General features: G+C 35.3%; 1 protein-coding gene across 1 annotated transcript in view; it reads right to left on the bottom strand.

Annotated features, from left to right (window-relative positions):
• Positions 1-863: 863 nt before the first annotated feature.
• LOC135219116 (protein obstructor-E-like) overlaps positions 864-18,790 on the bottom strand; it is a 35,300-nt gene continuing 17,373 nt past the window's right edge. The window contains exons 2-5 of the mRNA XM_064255567.1: positions 16,339-16,590; positions 8,457-8,645; positions 2,292-2,496; positions 864-1,208 (exon numbers count right to left, since the gene is read on the bottom strand). Of these exons, the coding sequence (XP_064111637.1) occupies positions 1,187-1,208; positions 2,292-2,496; positions 8,457-8,645; positions 16,339-16,590 (668 nt within the window). The 3' untranslated portion in view covers positions 864-1,186. The remainder of the gene's footprint in view (positions 1,209-2,291; positions 2,497-8,456; positions 8,646-16,338; positions 16,591-18,790) is intronic.

Below are 18,790 nucleotides of genomic sequence, written 5' to 3'. Positions count from 1 at the left end.
GAGACTCCATGACAATCCTTGAAACTCGTGTTAAAATAGACTATGACACCTCCTTGATGATTAGAGCATCTGAGAAAGCACGATTTCTTCTGTCCCTTGGTGGTTGACATATTGTCTACACCACCAACATATTATACCAGGCAATGCCTTAGTGTTTAACGAGGGAACTGGCTTGTCCAGTACTTGAAGGAGGCTTACAAAGACTGGCAACTTCTGTGGCCAGATGTTGTCATTAGAATAATATCCCAAGAGCCGTGGACTTTCTCTCCGATATCCATCATTGGATATCTATTGTCAATGGGCATACCATCCATGGCCCATGATTACCTACACAGAAACCTAGAATGTCTTTGACAGTGCCACCATGTGGACGTCCAATAAACGTAATGAGTAACAGAGAAGTTGGGTGGCTTTCCAACCGTCCGAATGAAATCCTAGGGCTTTTCCCACAACCTCAGTGTGAGATTATTGAACGCCCTCAACCAGCCACCTAGGAAAATGACGCTTCACGACTCGACCATTATCAACACAATGAGTGGTTATCATCATTTCCATCGGCTCAGAATACCAGGTGTTAGGAAGAGAACATTCAAGAGAAGACTGTCTAGTTTCACGGGTCCTATGAAGCAACAGAATTATCTTAACCTATACCATTAAAATTGGAACTGAGTGGCTAGTTCAAGTATGGGTAGTTAGTTAGTGTGATAATGAATATCAATAACTCTGTAGACTTTTTAATAGGTACTTCCCATTTCTCATTTAGATGAGGTTTACTCTAAACATAAAGAAAATTATTTCCAAAGATGTCCATGAGACTGTACTTCTGCCCAGTTACCTTCATTCAGGATAAGAACATAAGTATCTTTTATGTTTATATACTTTACTTCTCCCACGCTGTTACAAAGTGAAAAACTAGAAAATAATAAAGGAAAAATGGCACAGTGACTTAGTTACAGAATTCCTCGAAAGTTCAACCAAAATGAAACGTACAAATTCCATTGAAATGATCAGGAGATGCAAGAATCTAGACGATACATACAAAAAAGAATTTGCTATACAAAAAGAGTGATTTATAAAAACCAAAAGAAAAGAAACAGGTAAACAGTTGATATATTTTTAAACTATCTTTTAAAACAGACACCTCCTTCGGCCGAGATTTATTTTTTTTTTCTTAAAGCTCTTCAAATCATTTCTTGAAGTAGTTAGCACTGTAAATAAACGAAGGTTGAATTAGTATATTGGTAAATCAGTTCATTACACATTTAGGTGTTTGTAATTTATGTAATATTCAGTTGTCATAACCTTCATAATATAAAGTTCCCTGAAGACCTTTTTAGTGGAGAATATCAAAACGAAAAATATATACACTATTTAAGTTATTACAATATAATCTATATTTAAATTGATATAAAAGTAAATATGGGTGGAATCATTTATATAAAAATCAAATATTTGGGATCGTGTAAATTCTAATGGAAATGTTCATGACCTTTCACGACAATTTTTTTTAATGCGAGTATGTGTATTTTAGCACTTGAATCAATATTCTGGTCCTTAAAATATATTTAGATGAGAAGAAATGAATATTTGACCCCTTTTGAACACAAATACATTGTTATCGTACAATTGGAATTGCATGATAACAATGACCTTGGTCATGAAATAATATGGAAACTTTTCCATTGTATTTGAAAGCAACCAGTTTTTAATGTGAATAATAAGTATGTATATCTTACCATCTAAATATCTAAGTGATTAATTTCCATTGCATGAAACCAGTAATCTTAGTCATGAAATAATATGGAAACTTTCCCATTCTAGTGAGCAGCAACCGGCTTTTTATTTTTAATAAGTAGTATCTCTTAAGATCTGGGTATCAACTCTTGCTAAAAAAAATCTAAGTGGTCAATTTGAATTAAATGATATCAACTAACTTTTTTGAGAGCAATAAATATATCATATCATCTGGTACAAACTCTGTCAAATAAAATCTATTGGTGATATACTTGAATCTCATTTTACCACAGTAATCTCAGTCCTTAGACAAAAAATGGAACCTTTCCAAAAAAAATCCATTAATGATCTATTTAAATCGCATTTTATCCACAGTAATCTCAGTCCTTAGACAAAAAAGTGGAACCTTTCCAAAAAGAAAAATCTATTTGGATCGCATTTTTACGACAGTAATCTCAGTCCTTAGACAAAAAATGATGGAACAACCTTTCTCATTCATTTCCACACCTACCAACTCTGTTTAAAGAAGGGGATGATATGCACATCCATCATCTTACCATTTGGGCACATATTCTGGGTCCTGGCAGGTGAGAGTCTCTTCGTCGAAGACTGTGTAATCGCCACAGCCCGTGAGGCGAGGGTAACCGTCCACGCAGACGATGTAGCGACCGCAGTCACCCGAGGGATACCTGGGGAACGGCTCAAACTGGGCTGCAAGACTGCCAGGTTCGGCGTAGGCGGGACATTTGAACCCTACGACTTCTGCAGAGATGGAAGAACGTTTTAGAGGTCTGCAGAGTCGAGGATTATGGGGAATATGTGGGCAAATCAGTAAATTATGTTAGGAGGTACTTATTTTAATCTTAAAGCTGCAACGTTGAAGAGAATGGTTACCAAGGAAAAAAATAAATCGTTTTATGAAGACACTGATATGACTTAGGAACTGTATTGATAAATCTATGAATAGAGACAATAAATGCTCAAGTAAATATACAAATAAATGAATAAATAAATAAATAAATAAATAAATAAATAGTATTATGAACAATGTATTATGATTTCAGTGCTGCACTGATGAAAACTATTGGAAAAATTACGTAAATAAATAATTTGTCGCCTCAAATGTTCATCAGTGAAAATTTCTTTATCTGAATTGGAAAAGTGTTGTTATTTAGTACGAAGCACGCAGTCATAAAGAAAGTTTATATATATATATAATATAAATATATATATATATATAATATATATTATATATATATATATATACATATATTATTATATTATATAACTATATACGATCTATTATATACTCTACTCATATATTATATACTATAATACATATAAATTATATGTATATATAGATAATATGTATCTATATATATAGATAGATACACATAACATATTGTATTATGATATATTATATTATATTAGATATTAACCTATATACATATGCCTATATATATATATATATAATATTAATATATATGCAAACATACTCAATTGCTTCCCATAAGTAGCCTAGCTCCTATGACAAAAGTGCCTAAGCATAGCTAAAGCACAAACAAGCTCATATTGGCTTAAATATAAGCTTTTCAGTACAGAATACACAGCAATTATGGAGGCTGTGTTCACGCCATCGACATAAGTGCTGATAGCAATATCTGAATAATCAATATGTAAGAAAACAAACATGATCAAATGTGTTTAGCTTTGAAACAGAACCAAATCAAGTGTCATAAATACTGAAATAAAGTGTTCTGCATGATGTCCTCCTAAAGTTTATATTACCCTGAAGATGAAAATTGGCAATAGGTGTACTTTGTACCCTAGCCCCCGATGGAGACTTCAACTTCATCCAACATAGTTAAACCAAAAGTAGTATTTCTTTCGGTTTTAGATTTGAATGACTATGATTTAGCTCAGCATGGAACGAATAGGTCTCCTTTTGCCGGATTTGGTCTATCTTTTAATTCATATCTTCAGCTGAAAACCCTTAAGGACAGATGGGCAGAATATAAACCCAAGAAAGTTGTGTTTGTTTGTTTGTATGGTGCTTTCACGTTGCATGGAACCAGTGCTTATTCAGCAACGGGACCAATGGCTTTACGTGACTTCCGAACCACGTCGAGAGTGAACTTCTCTCACCAGAAATACACATCTCTCACTCCTCAGTGGAATGCCCGAGAATTGAACTCGCGGCCACCGAGGTGGTGGCAGGCCAGGACCAAATCGACCACGCCATCAGTTGTGGCATAGACGAAAATTCTTTGCCCTCTTCTTTACCTGACCGGGCTGATTTTGCTTGGAACACTTGGCAGTGTGACATTTGTTGCATCAGGTTTAATACTACTCATTTTGCTACTGGTTTTTATCTTGCCTACAACTAAATTGTAGAATAGTTTGCCTAACGCAGTTGTTGAATCTTCTGATCTCCAAAGACTTAATTAAGCAATGAGCAAATTCATGTTTCCTCTCTACTGATGTCTCCTGAATTTCAGGTGTATGGGTTTAGTTTCCTGTTCTCTCATGTTTCTTTACTGATCACTTCTTTCTATAACTTGTCTCTTTTTTGAGGCCGCTTGGGTTTTTAGTCTGTTGACTCGGTTCATTAGGGTTTTCATCTGACGATTTAAAGAAAGAAAGAAAGAAAGAAAGAGAGGGACTTATGTCCTTGCTTAAACATTTGGAGATCACAAGGTTTGATCATCCACACTAATAAACAAAACGAGGTCAACAATCAGTCTTTTTTTTTCTTTGGTTTTCTTCTAAAGAGAGAGAGAGAGAGAGAGAGAGAGAGAGAGAGAGAGAGAGAGAGAGAGAGAGTTATAAAAAGTCCTTTAGGTACTGAAAATACAGAGGTGACATGAGATTTTCATCCTTGTGACTTAATGGTCTGAAGTAGTACTGATGACATTCAGTCAATGTGGCGTTTGGTCTGCATGTTCTGCAACAGGTATATCATTTTCAGTTTGAGACACATAAAAGAAAAAAGTAGGAAGAAGGGTGCGTAACTTTACACCGAATTCTCGGACCTTGTGATAGTTTTTGATAAAGTAAATAAAGTAGAACTCTGTCTGATATTAGGAAAACTTGGGCTGGCCAACGAAGCTTGTAAACATTGCAAAATCAATAACATTTATGGATATGAAGGCCAGAATATCATGAGACAAGTCTCCTGAAAAGTGCTGGAGAAGTATGGCTATATGGCTGTTCGTTGGTTCCACCTGTGTTTCACACATAATTTGGCAACTTGTTACATTACACATCTGAAAATGCTAAGGACAAAGTCTATTTGCATTTTAGAACAGACAATGGATCGTCCAATATATATCAGCAGGTTTTAGCTCATGAATTTAGAGTAGGACATTTTTCTACGTTCCTGATGCCTCATCTTCACAAAGGCTGCCAAACTCATCATTAGAGAAATGAAATAACTTTACCATCACTATTAGTTCCCTCAAAGAATGGATTAACAAAGTCTTCCTAAGGTGGATAGTGAGTTGAATAGGATTTATTTTTTACTTTCTTGAGTAAGACAGGAGTTTTTAAGCTCCTTATAAAAATAGATTGGTTTAACATTTACTTATACTCAAATTAAAGTTTAATAATCGCAATGTTTGCTTTATAGCACTGAGAAACAGACACCACTTTTCACTACTATTGCTTGAAAAAGATCTACTGGGATACAATAATAGCGTCCCACTAAAGGAGTAGTCTTTTCAGCCACTCACCTCCACTTATTTCTAGCCTTTTACTTTATCCCCACACCTATTCCCTTTCTTCAGTCTTATAGTCTAACCACACCAACTCCATCTTTTATTTTTTACTTTCTTGAGTAGACAAGAGTTTTTTAAGCTCCTTATAAAATAGAATTGGTTTAACATTTACTTATACTCAAACCAAATTAAAGTTTAATAATCGCAATGTTTGCTTTATAGCACTGAGAAACAGACACCACTTTTCACTACTATTGCTTGAAAAAGATCTACTGGGATACAATAATAGCGTCCCACTAAAGGAGTAGTCTCTTCAGCCACTCACCTCCACTTATTTCTAGCCTTTTACTTTATCCCCACACCTATTCCCTTTCTTCAGTCTTATAGTCTAACCACACCAACTCCATCTTTTATTTTTTACTTTCTTGAGTAAGACAGGAGTTTTTAAGCTCCTTATAAAAATAGATTGGTTTAACATTTACTTATACTCAATTAAAGTTTATAATCGCAGCATGTTTTGCTTTATAGCACTGAGAAAAACAGACACCACTTTTCACTACTATTGCTTGAAAAGATCTACTGGGTACAATAATAGCGTCCCCACTAAAGGAGTATTTCTCTTTCAGCCCTCACTTCCACTTATTTCTAGCCTTTTACTTTATCCCCACACCTATTCCCTTTCTTCAGTCTTATAGTCTAACCACACCAACTCCATCTTTTCACTGTCCTGGGCACTGAATGGCCGAAAGTGCCCCAGTGCTTGGTTTGACAGCCTGAATTTATAAATCAGCAATAGTATCACAGAGTATGAAGTGCCCAGATCTTGGAGAGGTCAAATCCTGACTCAATATTAGCTTTTAAAGAGTCAACCTCTTTCTCCTTCCATTTATGCCCATAGGATAGTTTAAAGAGTACTTTGGGTAGGCCATCTCGAAAGAGTAGATGGCTGACCTATCCAGAAGAAAAAAACATCAAAAGGTGAAATATCATTGTAAGTGCCAAATGTCGAAGGCTTTGAACTCAAAGGGCCACAGAGGGCTCTGGTGTAGAGTTTTGCTCCTGGCCCAACTTGTGCGCACCCCATGAGCAAAAGTACTCGATTGACCTACATATTAACTGAATAATGCATAACATAGCGGAGAGATAATAATCGAAAAGTATCGCAGAGAATAAACGATCTTTGCATAAGAAACTATAAGAACAGGAGAACTCATAGACACAAACATAATACATACTTATTGTTAGGAATTCATAGTGCCTATTATAATACACAGATAAGGTTAATGTGACAGATTAACTCGATTTCAGTGTACTCATTAGATGCATAATGTACTTTATAATGTTTGAGCAAATGTTTTCATATTCATATTTGTTCTTTAACAAACAGTTCATCATATCTCTTTAAGTTTTTCATTGTGTTTATCTTAACAATTTTATCCGTAACTGATAGTGCTTCAAATATCCCCTGGCATATGTTTAATTATTATTATTATTATCATTATTATTATTATTAATAGTCAAAATGTACAATCACTCACAAGTACCTAACGTAGAGAGCCAATAACTTGCAAATAGATGAAAAACAGAGAATTTCGAGTAAAAATACAACAGAACATAGACAAATCAATGAAGACACATTAATAAGAAAAACAGTACAACTAGAAAACCTAAAGAGCAAGATGCATGACACTTTTCAATTATTTACTTTCTGCAAACTGGAAGCTCTCAGTCTGCATGAATCAAGCAACTGTTTCTTTCTCTCTGCTGTGAGGCTGTGGAATTATCCTCCTGTTACTGTTTTTCGCCTTTTCTTATAGTCTCTCTCATTTGAACTGGCAATTTTGAACTCTGCAGCATAGACCAGAAAACTAGGAAACAATAAAAAAAAGCACTACACCCAAGAGTAAATGTAGGCAGACTATACATAACACGAAAGGAAGGAGGGAGAGGTCTACTAAGCACAGAGGATTGTGTCAACATCGAGAGCAGAGCACTGGGGCAATATCTGAAAACTAGTGAAGACGAGTGGCTCAAGAATGCATGGGAAGAAGGACTGATAAAAGTAGACGAATACCCAGAAATATACAGAGCCAGCGATGAAACATGGCAATGGCTACAAAGGGGAGAACTCAAGAAGGAAACAGAAAGAATGATAACAGCGGCACTAAATCAGGCCCTAAGAACCGGATATATTCAAAGAACGATAGATAGAAATAACATCTCACTCATATGCAGGAAGTGCAATATGAAAAACGGGACCGTAAACGGGAGTGATAGAAAACGATCAAGCAAAGATCCTCTGGAACTATGGTATCAGAACAGATAGGGTGATACTTGCAAATAGACCAGAGTAGCTGAGAAAGAAACAGAAATAAATGATAAGTATCAAGACCTGAAAATAGAAATAAGAAGGATAAGGGATATGCCACTGGAAATTGTACCTATAATCATTGGAACACTAAGCACGATCCCAAGTTCCCTGGAAAGAAACCTGGAAAAATTAGAGGCTGAAGTAGCTTCAGGACTTATACAGAAGAGTGTGCTCCTAGAAACAGCGCACATAGAAAGAAAAGTGATGGGACTCCTAAGGAAGCAGGATGCAACCCGGAATCCCACCCTTAAAAAAAAAAAAAAAAAAAAAAAAAAAAAAAAAAAAAAAAAAAAAAAAAAAAAAAAAAAAAAAAAAAAAAAAAAAAAATATCGAATAGGATGACTGATAGGAAAAAATCAACATATATTTCCGGAAATTTAAAAAAATGATCTATTACGGGTATTGTGAAGATATACACAATGAAAAAAAAAGAAAGAGACGTGTAGAGATATTTGTGAAAGAGAAATATGAATGTGACAAAATTTTGAAAAAAAAACATAAAAAGTCAATCATGATTTAGTAAGCACACTGAAGCAGAGCTAATGAGATTTGATCTCAAGAAAGCACGGGCATTTGTTATTCTAGCTGCATAGGTAAGTGTCTGTCAGTAATGAGTGAAACGAATCTGTTCAAACCTTCAGGGTTGCAATACTCCATAAGATCAGGCCAATTGCAACCGTGGGTCCTTTCGTCGTAGGCGAGTCCAGGAGTGCAAGGCTCATCCGTGGGCTCTCCGTATACACATTTCGTGAAGTATTTCTCGCAGGGGCCGTTTGAGAAGAGGCCGAAGTCGTACTCGCAGATTCCTCTTGCGGTAGGAACCACTGGAAGAACAATGGGGAACTTAGCGAGCTGCAGCTTCAGTTTGGCAAGACTTGTAGGCTCATTTTGTGAGATGGAAATTGATATTGGAGAGAGACTTCGGACGTTACTTCTCTCAATCTTGTGATGGACAGATATTCAAAAGGGATTAATTTATTTACACAGCATGAAATTATAAACATAGGTAATGTATATACATATATAGATAGATAGATAGATAGATTGATAGATAGATAGATAAACAGATGGATAGATTGGTTGATTGATAGATAGATAGATAGAGACTACGTATGTTACTTCTCTCAATCTTGTGGTGGACAGATATTCAAAAGGGATTAATTCATTTACACAGCATGAAATTATAAACATAGGTATATATATATATATATATATATATATATATATATATATATATATATATTACACACACACACACACACACACACACACACATACATATATATATATATATATATATATATATATATATATATATATATAGGTTATATATATAGATAGATAGATAGATAGATAGATTGGTTGATGATAGTAGAATAGACAGATAATAGATAGATAGATTGGTTGAATGATAGATAGATAGACAGATAGATAGATACATAGATAGATAGATAGATAGATTGACTGATAGGTAGATAGATAGATAGCTAATTTCATGTGTATAAGAATATTGTACAGAGGACTCAGAAAGTTGAATATATCTTAGTTTAACCAGACCACTGAGCTGATTAACAGCTCTCCTAGGGCTGGCCCGAAGGATTAGATATTTTGACGTGGGTAGGAACCAACTGGTCACCTAGCAACGGGACCTACAGCTTATTGTGGGATCCGAACCACATTATATCGAGAAATGAATTTCTATTACCAGAAATAAATTCCTCTGATTCCGCGTTGGCCGAGCCGAGAATCGAACTTCAGACCACCGGACTGGAAACCGAGTGCGAAAACCACTCGTCCAACGAGGAACTACAGAAAACTCAATAAAGATAATTGCTTACATCTTTTAGCAATACAATTCAACCAATCACTTGTAAACATACCAGCATATTCTTGACTTAACATAAAGAAATATCGTAGGCTGAACTTAGGATAAATCATGAAAAGCATTTAGATAATTTGGCATACCAGCATAATGAATACAGGAAAGAGAAATGAGTTAATTGATCATTATATATAAACACAAATGTTAATATGATTATCAAAAGAAGGCTTCATTGACAGTGCTTCATGGGATATATACGAATAAATCGTATAAACACTCAATTTCAGAAGATAGTGGAGAAGTAGGCATGATAACGACGAAATTTCATACGTCGTGATTCCAATAAATATCAGTGTTGTCAAATAACCCAGAAATCAGTTGTAACTAAAACTTTTTTATGGAACTACAAAACCAGCCAATTCCATAGGCTTTCAGAAGAGGAAGTAAAAAAAAACACAATTACAGTCATTACTTTGCAGTTAAGGCCCTTGGAAAGCCACTAGGCGTCAAGAAAATATCATAATTGACAAAAGAAAAACGGCCACACCTGCTCAAGAAGGTAATGCCCACCAAATAAGTCTAAAGAAGACAAGGCCAACACTCTTAGAGAGGTTTCTGCTTAAGTTCCACCCCACAGGGCGGGAAAGCTAAGATGGTACCCAACCCAGTATCAATCAGGATATCCAAGAGCTTCAACACAGACTTGTGGAACTTTTGATTTCTTGCATGATTTCGTAGGATGTGTGTTTGACTGTCCGAAAGATACCGGGAAAAGACCTCTGGCTCAGTGCAAAGAATTTTCACTAAGAAATCTGTGTAAGAGAAGGCGTCAGGGGCAATTTCGACGCTGTTCTGGACTCAATCAGACAATTGCTACTAATAACCAAGGGAGCGGAGGAGGAGGAGGCAAGGGTTCACTGCTCTGAACATCAATAAAAGATTCAAATCGGGAAATATATGTTCAATGGATGTCTTTTTTTTCCTCTCTCTCTCTCTCTCTCTCTCGTAGTAGCCATCTTGCTTGGTGAGACGTACCCGCGTGAAGTCAGATTAATCAACAGATATCACAAGTTTAACATACGACTAGAATTTGAGAAATATCTAGAAGTGTTCGTGAACTATCGGTGATAAGATTAGTGTGAAAATAGTAGGATAAAGCGTCTTCTAAGTTAGTTTAACAAGTGTAATACTGAAATCAGAACAAGATGGCAGTAAGTTCCAACTGCGGGAAGAGGTGGCGTAATTTAGCTTGCTTGGCGGATTCGCAATACGATGAGGTAGCAGGAAGGGAACTGGCATTTCTCATCTATGAAATCAGCAACAGTCCTAACCAAAAAGATACAAAAGCATTCATAGATATATTAGAAGGATATAATCCTTCAAACTGGAACAAATCTAATGAAAACATCTTGAAAATAATTGAAGAAGTTCCAAATAAAATCCAAGTGGTCAAGAGACTCATAAAGAAAATATACATAAACCAACATATTCGACAAAGAAAATGAATAAGGTGAATCTTGTGAATATCCTAATTGATTCATTAGTAAAAAGAATGCCAAAAGCATGCAAACTGTGTAAGGTTTGGTATAGCATAGTCAATCACAAACCTAATCAGAAAATGTGCTGCATGCAACATTCCGACCCATCCACAGTGTGCTGAGGTAATGCAAGATTTGAGAAAAGATACAAGAATTTTTTGTTCAACATGTCTATCATGGATAGACAATGTTATTAAATCAAGATTGAAAGTACAAATAGTTGAGGATGAAGAAGAAGAGGAAGAAGAAGAAGAAAAAAGAAGAAGAGGAAAACGGAAGAGAAGTAAACAAAAATGAAATGACAGAAAAAAATAAGGAAAACAAAGAACAAGATAAAAGTATGGATGCAGAGATACTCATTGATACTACATATGAGGCAATAAAGCAGCATACCTACGAAGAAATAAATTACGATATGACAACAGAAAAGCAATCCCGAAGAGGCTCTACCCAGATCTACACAATGACGGGAAAGAGGAAAAAATAGACAAGAAAGACAAAATCTGCAACCTTTTGAAAAGAGGGAATTGCAGATTTGGAGAAAGATGTTACTACAAACATCCTAAGGTATGTCAAAACTATGAAATATATGGTAAATGTGCATACTTAGATGGCTATGGGGATGATTGCAGAGATCTGCATCCAAAAATATGTAAAAACCTAAAAGAAGGAAAAGGATGTAAGTTAGACAAAAAATGCAAATATATGCACCCTGTAGCCATGAATCATAATCAAATAAATAACCAACCAAGTAATAAAATCCAAAATAAGAAAGAAACAAATAAAGAGAGAAATCAAGAATATCAGGTAAAAGAGAAAAGCAAACCACCAATGAGATATGCAGAGGTGTCAGCAAAAAATTTCAAAGCATCAGCTCCGAAATTCTACTCAAGAGATAATAACTGTATTTATTATGCAAGAGGATATTGCAGAAACGGAGAAAATTGCAGATTCAGACACAAAATGAATAATTATGATGAAGGAAGATCAAATATTATGGAAAAGTTGGATTTTTTAATGTCAGAATTTCTGGAAATGAAAAAAAGAACAACATACCAGAACAGGAAAGAGACATGGGAAAATCCTTATTACTACCAATATTAAATGAAGGAGAAAACACGCAAACCATCATAGTGATGAATGCGCAGGGTTTAGTTACGAGTAACTCAAAAGAAAAATAGAGTACTTAGAAGAACTAACCCAAAATGAAAAGAAAATAGATATAATGAATATAAGTGAAACCTGGTATTCCCAAGAGACTGGGAATGATGATCAAATAAAAGGGTTCCAAACTTATAGATCAGAATAGAAAAAATTAGGAATCAAGGGGGAACCGCAATATATGGAAAGACAAAAAACAAGGAAAAAATATATGAGAAATATAGTAACTCAGAATGTGAACTAATAGCGGTAGAATTTGAATCTGAAAAATTGATGAACATAGTTAATATTATAGACCTCCTAATACTAAAGAGTTTGGCTTACTAATTGAAAAATTGGATGATATATGTAGAAATCACAAGGACTGACTATTCTCCTATCTGGTGACTTCAACTTTCCTTTCGTAGAATGGAAAGAACGAATAGGAGACTGTGGTTGTACTTATACATATAAAAAAAGAGAGTAATAGTAGTGCAGAAGATAAGAGGCAATTTGAAAAGCTATTAGATATGCTACTAGAATAACAACATTCAACAAATAAATCACCTGCCAACAAGAAAGGAAAATACTTTAGACCTAGTATTTGTGAACGAGATGAATTATGTTAAAGAAATAATAGTTTATAATGCGAGTATTTTCAGATCATAATGTCATAGAATTAACAGTTCATTCCAAAGCAAGTGAAAATAGAGATAAGCAAGAAATGAAAAAGTGGGAAGGATATGGAAAATACAACTTCTACAGTAAAAATATAAAATGGTCAGAAATTAATGAAGAATAAACAAAGATTGGGATAACATTTTCGTAAGTGATGACATAAGGGTAAATACGGAGATATTATATAAAATATTGGAGAAAATAGTGGATAAATATATACCGAAGAAGAAAAGTAAACATCATTCATGCATACCAAGAGACAGAAGGATCTTGTTCCAGAAAATCAGAAAGTGGAAAAAAGGTCTTGCAAAAGAAAAAAAATGCATGGAAAGTTATAGAACTAAAAAGTAAGATAGAAAATGCAGAACAAAAGATTATACAATCAAAAGAAAATGAAAACGGGACTTGGAAGAAAAAACCCTATTAAATATCAAGCAAAACACCCCAAACTATTATACTCATATGCGAAGAAGATGAATAAAAGAAGAATAGAAATAGGCCCTCTGAGAATTGAAGGGAGATTAACGAATGAAAAAAAGGAAATTTGCAACATACTGGCAGAAACGATATAAGAGAGAATTCACCCCTAGAATAGATAATGAAGATAATGATATAGAAGTAAGGGACGAAAATAGTGAATATTTAGCTGACATAGAAATTAATGAAGCTGATATTGTGCAGGCAATTAATGAAATTAAAAATGGAGCTACTGCAGGGCCGGATGGAGTCCCTGCTATTTTGTTAAAGAAAGTAGTTCATTCTATCGCAAAGCCACTTGCAATATTATTAAGACAAAGTGTAGATACAGGCAAGATTTATGATGAGCACAAATTAGCATATATCACCCCTACTTTCAAAAGTGGATCAAGACTAGAGGCAAGTAATTATAGGCCTGTGAGTCTAACATCACATATTATGAAAGTGTATGAAAGGGTAATGAAGAAAAATATTATGAAACATGTTTAATAAAAAATAATTTTGTTTAATATAGGGACAACACGGTTTCGTACCCGGAAAAAGTACACAAACCCAACTGTTAGTCCACCGTGAGAACATATTCAAAAATATGAAAAGCGGAAATGAAACAGATGTGGTTTATCTAGACTTTGCAAAAGCTTTTGACAAAGTAGACCATAATATATTAGCAAAGAAAATTAGAAAACACAATATCGTAGATAAAGTAGGAAGATGGTTAAAAGAATTTTTACACAACAGAAAACAGATAGTTATTGCAAACGATGAGAAATCGGATGAAACCAAGGTAATATCCGGTGTGCCACAAGGTACGGTGCTAGCTACAATATTGTTTGTTATTATGATTGAAGACATAGACAGTAATGTTAAGGATTCGGTAGTGAGTAGTTTCGCTGATGACACAAGAATAAGTAGAGAAATTACTTGTGATGAAGATAGGAACGCTCTACAAAGAGACCTTAACAAAGTATATGATTGGGCAGAGGTAAATAGGATGGTATTTAACTCTGATAAATTTGAATCAATAAAATTATGGAGACAGAGAAGGAAAGCTATATGCATATAGGGGACCTAATAATGAGACAATCACAAATAAGGAAGCAGTTAAAGACCTTGTGTGATGATGAATAGGAACATGTTAAGCATGATCAAATAGCCATTCTGTTGGCAAAATGTAAAGCAAAAAGAAAAATGGCAATGTTGTTACGGCACTTCAAAACAAGAAAAGCTGAACACATGATTATGCTTTATAAAACATATGTTCGTAGTCCACTTGAATATTGCAATATGATATGGTACCCACACTATCAAAAGGATATTGCACAAATAGAGAGTGTACAAAGGTCCTTTACAGCTAGAATAGAAGAAGTTAAGGACCTAGACTACTGGGAAAGACTACAATCCTTAAAATTATATAGTCTAGAAAGGAGAAGAGAACGCTACATGATAATTCAGGCATGGAAACAGATAGAAGGAATAACAGAAAATATCATGGAACTAAAAATATCAGAAAGAGCAAGCAGAGGTAGATTAATAGTGCCCAAAACTATACCAGGAAAAATAAGGAAAGCACACAGAACATTAATCCACTACGCACCAGCATCGATAATGCAGCGTCTATTCAATGCGTTGCCAGCTCATCTGAGGAATATATCAGGAGTGAGCGTAGATGTGTTTAAGAATAAGCTCGACAAATATCTAAACTGCATCCCAGACCATCCAAGATTGGAAGATGCAAAATATACCGGAAGATGTACTAGCAACTCTCTGGTAGACATTAGAGGCGCCTCACACTGAGGGACCTGGGGCAACCCGAACGAACTGTAAGGTAAGGTAAGGTCTCTCTCTCTCTCTCTCTCTCTCTCTCTCTCTCTCGAAAACTCAAGCAAGAGGTATATTCTGTCAACAAAGTGATAGCTTATATTGTAACGATTCCAAGAGTGTCATCGCGATAGACTGCTTAGCAAAAGAATGAAACATAGTAGAAAGTATGACATTTGAGAAGTGAAGCTTATCAAAAACCAATTATGATGCAACAGGAAAGTTTCGACTTGGTTACACAATGCTGGAGTCATCAGTTCTTGAAGCAGCCAACTTGGTGGCTTGGAGATGCTTAGCTGTCCTTAATCAGCCACCCTGACACCGTCTAACATCCGCCTGCCTCCAAAACTCACGCCACACCTGTGTGGTGACCGATATAGGCACATTGCTAAAGATATTCAAGATGTGGGTGCTGGAAGCCAAAAATACGACCTTGTTCTGCAGAAGGACGTAATTATGCAAAAGCAGCCCTCCTCCAGGTACGCTTTCTGCTTGAGACAAAAAGATTTCTTAGGAGAATTTCTTGACAAAAGGTACATAAAAACCATAGGACTGAAATTACAGACTCGGGTGGAATCTCCACAAAGAATGCTTGAATTAGGCTTAAAAGAAACTGTTTGCAAAAATCAAACACAACGAATTGAAAATGGATAAGAAACTATACTTCCAATAACATAGAGAGACAAATTCTACACGGAAAGGATTTTATAAAACTGGATTATATATATATATATATATATATATATATATATATATATATATATATATATATATATGTTTATATTTATTCGGATTTCTTTACCATTGTTATGTCTCTCATTTAGTTAGTGATAAAGTCCACAGAAGAATGGGCGAAAGCTATCATCTTTTAAATATTTCCACAAATATATTTCGTCTGGATAAACAGGAATATTACTGTGGATCCTTCGACTGATAAATATATATATAATATATATATATATATATATATATATATATATGTGTGTATATACGTATATATATATATAATATATATATGTATATTGTCATGACTGCAGAGCTTACATTCGAACTCCCGTCCCTCGCAGTCAACACCCCAGTGATAGTTGCAGTAGTTGTGCACAGCGCCTTTGCCGTCGAAAAGGAGACCATTTTCACAAGTCTCTAGGGTCAGCGTTCCGTTGGCGCACTTGTAGAACTGGTGGCAGGAAGCTGGGTGGGGGTAGAGCTGCAGACCTTCCACTTCGGGGCAGGAGGTAATTTCTCGGTATGTTGGGTATGCAGGCTGTGCTGCCTCACGGCCGCGCTGGGCAGCTCCTGAAAGACGAGGGGAAGATGAGTCAAAACAAATCATAATCACTGTAGTAGATTCACATTAAGCGCTCCTGATTGGCTGTTAATAAGCCAATCATAGGGCTGGAATTGATAAGCCAATCACAGAGCTGGAATTGATAAGCCAATCACAGGGCTGGAAACTCTCATCAGTCTTGCTTGAGAGAGTTCACATAGGCAGGATGTGCGTTCCACCTCTTCTGAAGGATACGTCTTCCAAAAGTATCCCTCAGGAGAGATGGAACACACATCCTACCTATGTGAACTCTCTCTCTCGAGAGAGATTGATGAGAGTTTCCAGCCCCGTGATTGGCTTATCAACAGCCAATCAGGAGCGTCGTAATTAAATTATTTCCACATGCTGTGGCTTTCAACATACCCCAATTCATTTTGTTAAGCAAGCAAGTAAATGTTACTGCATTTATGTTTGGAAATCAGTCCAAAGTATCATCATCATAAATCTTTATATTTCAATTTTGTAAGTTCGGATCGTCAGATTTAATTAGAACTAGGATTTTCTGACAATCTGCAGATTCCAGTATAGATACATTCATTTTACCAGAAGTTTTACATCATTCTTTTTTAATGAAATAACTGATTAACAAAATACCATCATCGTAATTCGAAGCATTTCATTAGAAATAAGCTTTTTAAATTAACTGTTAATTTTAGTGTATCTCCATCCATATTATGAAACGCGTCAATGCATTTTATGTCTATTAAGAAAACAATTTATTAACAGATTATTATCAAAGTCTATTTCAGTTGTCAATATGAATAGATTTCACTAAAAATAAAAATGTAAAATTTCATGTTGATCTGAGTATATTTCTATTTCATAAAGTGTATAAATGGCCGCAGGTTTAGATATTATAACTTTCGATATACCAATTATATTTCAATTAAGCCTTCACACTCTCCCAAACATACCAAGTCGAGGAAAATCTCAAAGACTACAAACAAAACTGACTACACATTACCAAAGGAATGACTCGCATACCATTATTTTCCAAATATGCAACTCACCATCAGCGTCTGCACTGCACGTGACGAAATACACACAATAATGAATGAAAGAAATTAATACTTTAAATAATCAGATATATAACTAAAACTATCAAACGGCATATGTGACAAGACAACGTCCATCACGGTAGCAGTGATCAAAGTCGCCTTCGTGTAAGGCAAATCAAAATAGTACTTTGGATTATCAAATATATCTCAAACCTTCTATGCGGCGTATGCGACAAAATGATGACAGTCACAGCATACATAGCAGTGGTCAGCGTAGCCTTCATAAGCAAAGCAAATCGTCAGTTATAAGGGCGCCTTTATTTTTCTTCTAGTCGCGAATGTGGCAAGATCTGGTATCCAGGTCAAAGTGGCCGACTGACTGAGAACGAGTTTACTTTTTGGGATGTTACTTTTCGTCATGTGTTTTGTAAGTAAGTGCGTGTGTGTGTGTGTGTGTGTGTCTTTGTGTGTCCCTGTTTCATCTTACTGACAGAGAACGAGGATCTAAAATTAATTATGATGTTACATACATACATAAATACATACACACATACATACACATGCATATATATGTGTGTGTGTGTATGTGTGTGAGAGCGAGCGCGTGTGTGAGTGCATACGTTTGTCTGAGCGTTCGTGTGGCTTAGTAGTATGAACGCTCTCTGAACAAAACCTTATAATTTTATTTTTGATTTATAGGAAGCATGTTTACAACGCATGTACATTCGAATCTGCTCTCATCTCCACTTATTTACCATTTAACGAGTATCTAACACTTAATTAGTTACTTCGGAAAACCAAAGACTTGAATTTTATATCCCTATGCATCGGTAAAACTTTAAGGCAAGAAACACGCTGTCATTTGTTATTCAAAATAAAAGAAATTAATTTCCTTGACAAGTCTGGTGTACAGGACCTATCAAATCCGGAGACGGAGAGAAGAGAGAGAGAGAGAGAGAGAGAGAGAGAGAGAGAGAGAGAGAAATACAAGTTATCGTTCCTATCAAATATCGCATTTCTTGCGATGTCACCCTGTTTATGATTTCACGAGCAGATCAATTGACGCACTTTCTAGCTGAAGTTAAACTGGTCACATTTCTCGAATTTCATGCATAGATCGACTGACGTACTTTCTACCTGAATCAAACAGGTCATATTTATTTATTTATCT

This window comes from Macrobrachium nipponense, chromosome 1 (genome assembly GCF_015104395.2).
Source record: "Macrobrachium nipponense isolate FS-2020 chromosome 1, ASM1510439v2, whole genome shotgun sequence".
Classification (NCBI taxonomy): domain Eukaryota; kingdom Metazoa; phylum Arthropoda; class Malacostraca; order Decapoda; family Palaemonidae; genus Macrobrachium; species Macrobrachium nipponense.
Note: the sequence above shows the minus strand (reverse complement) of the source record. Positions and strands in the feature narration are given on the sequence as shown.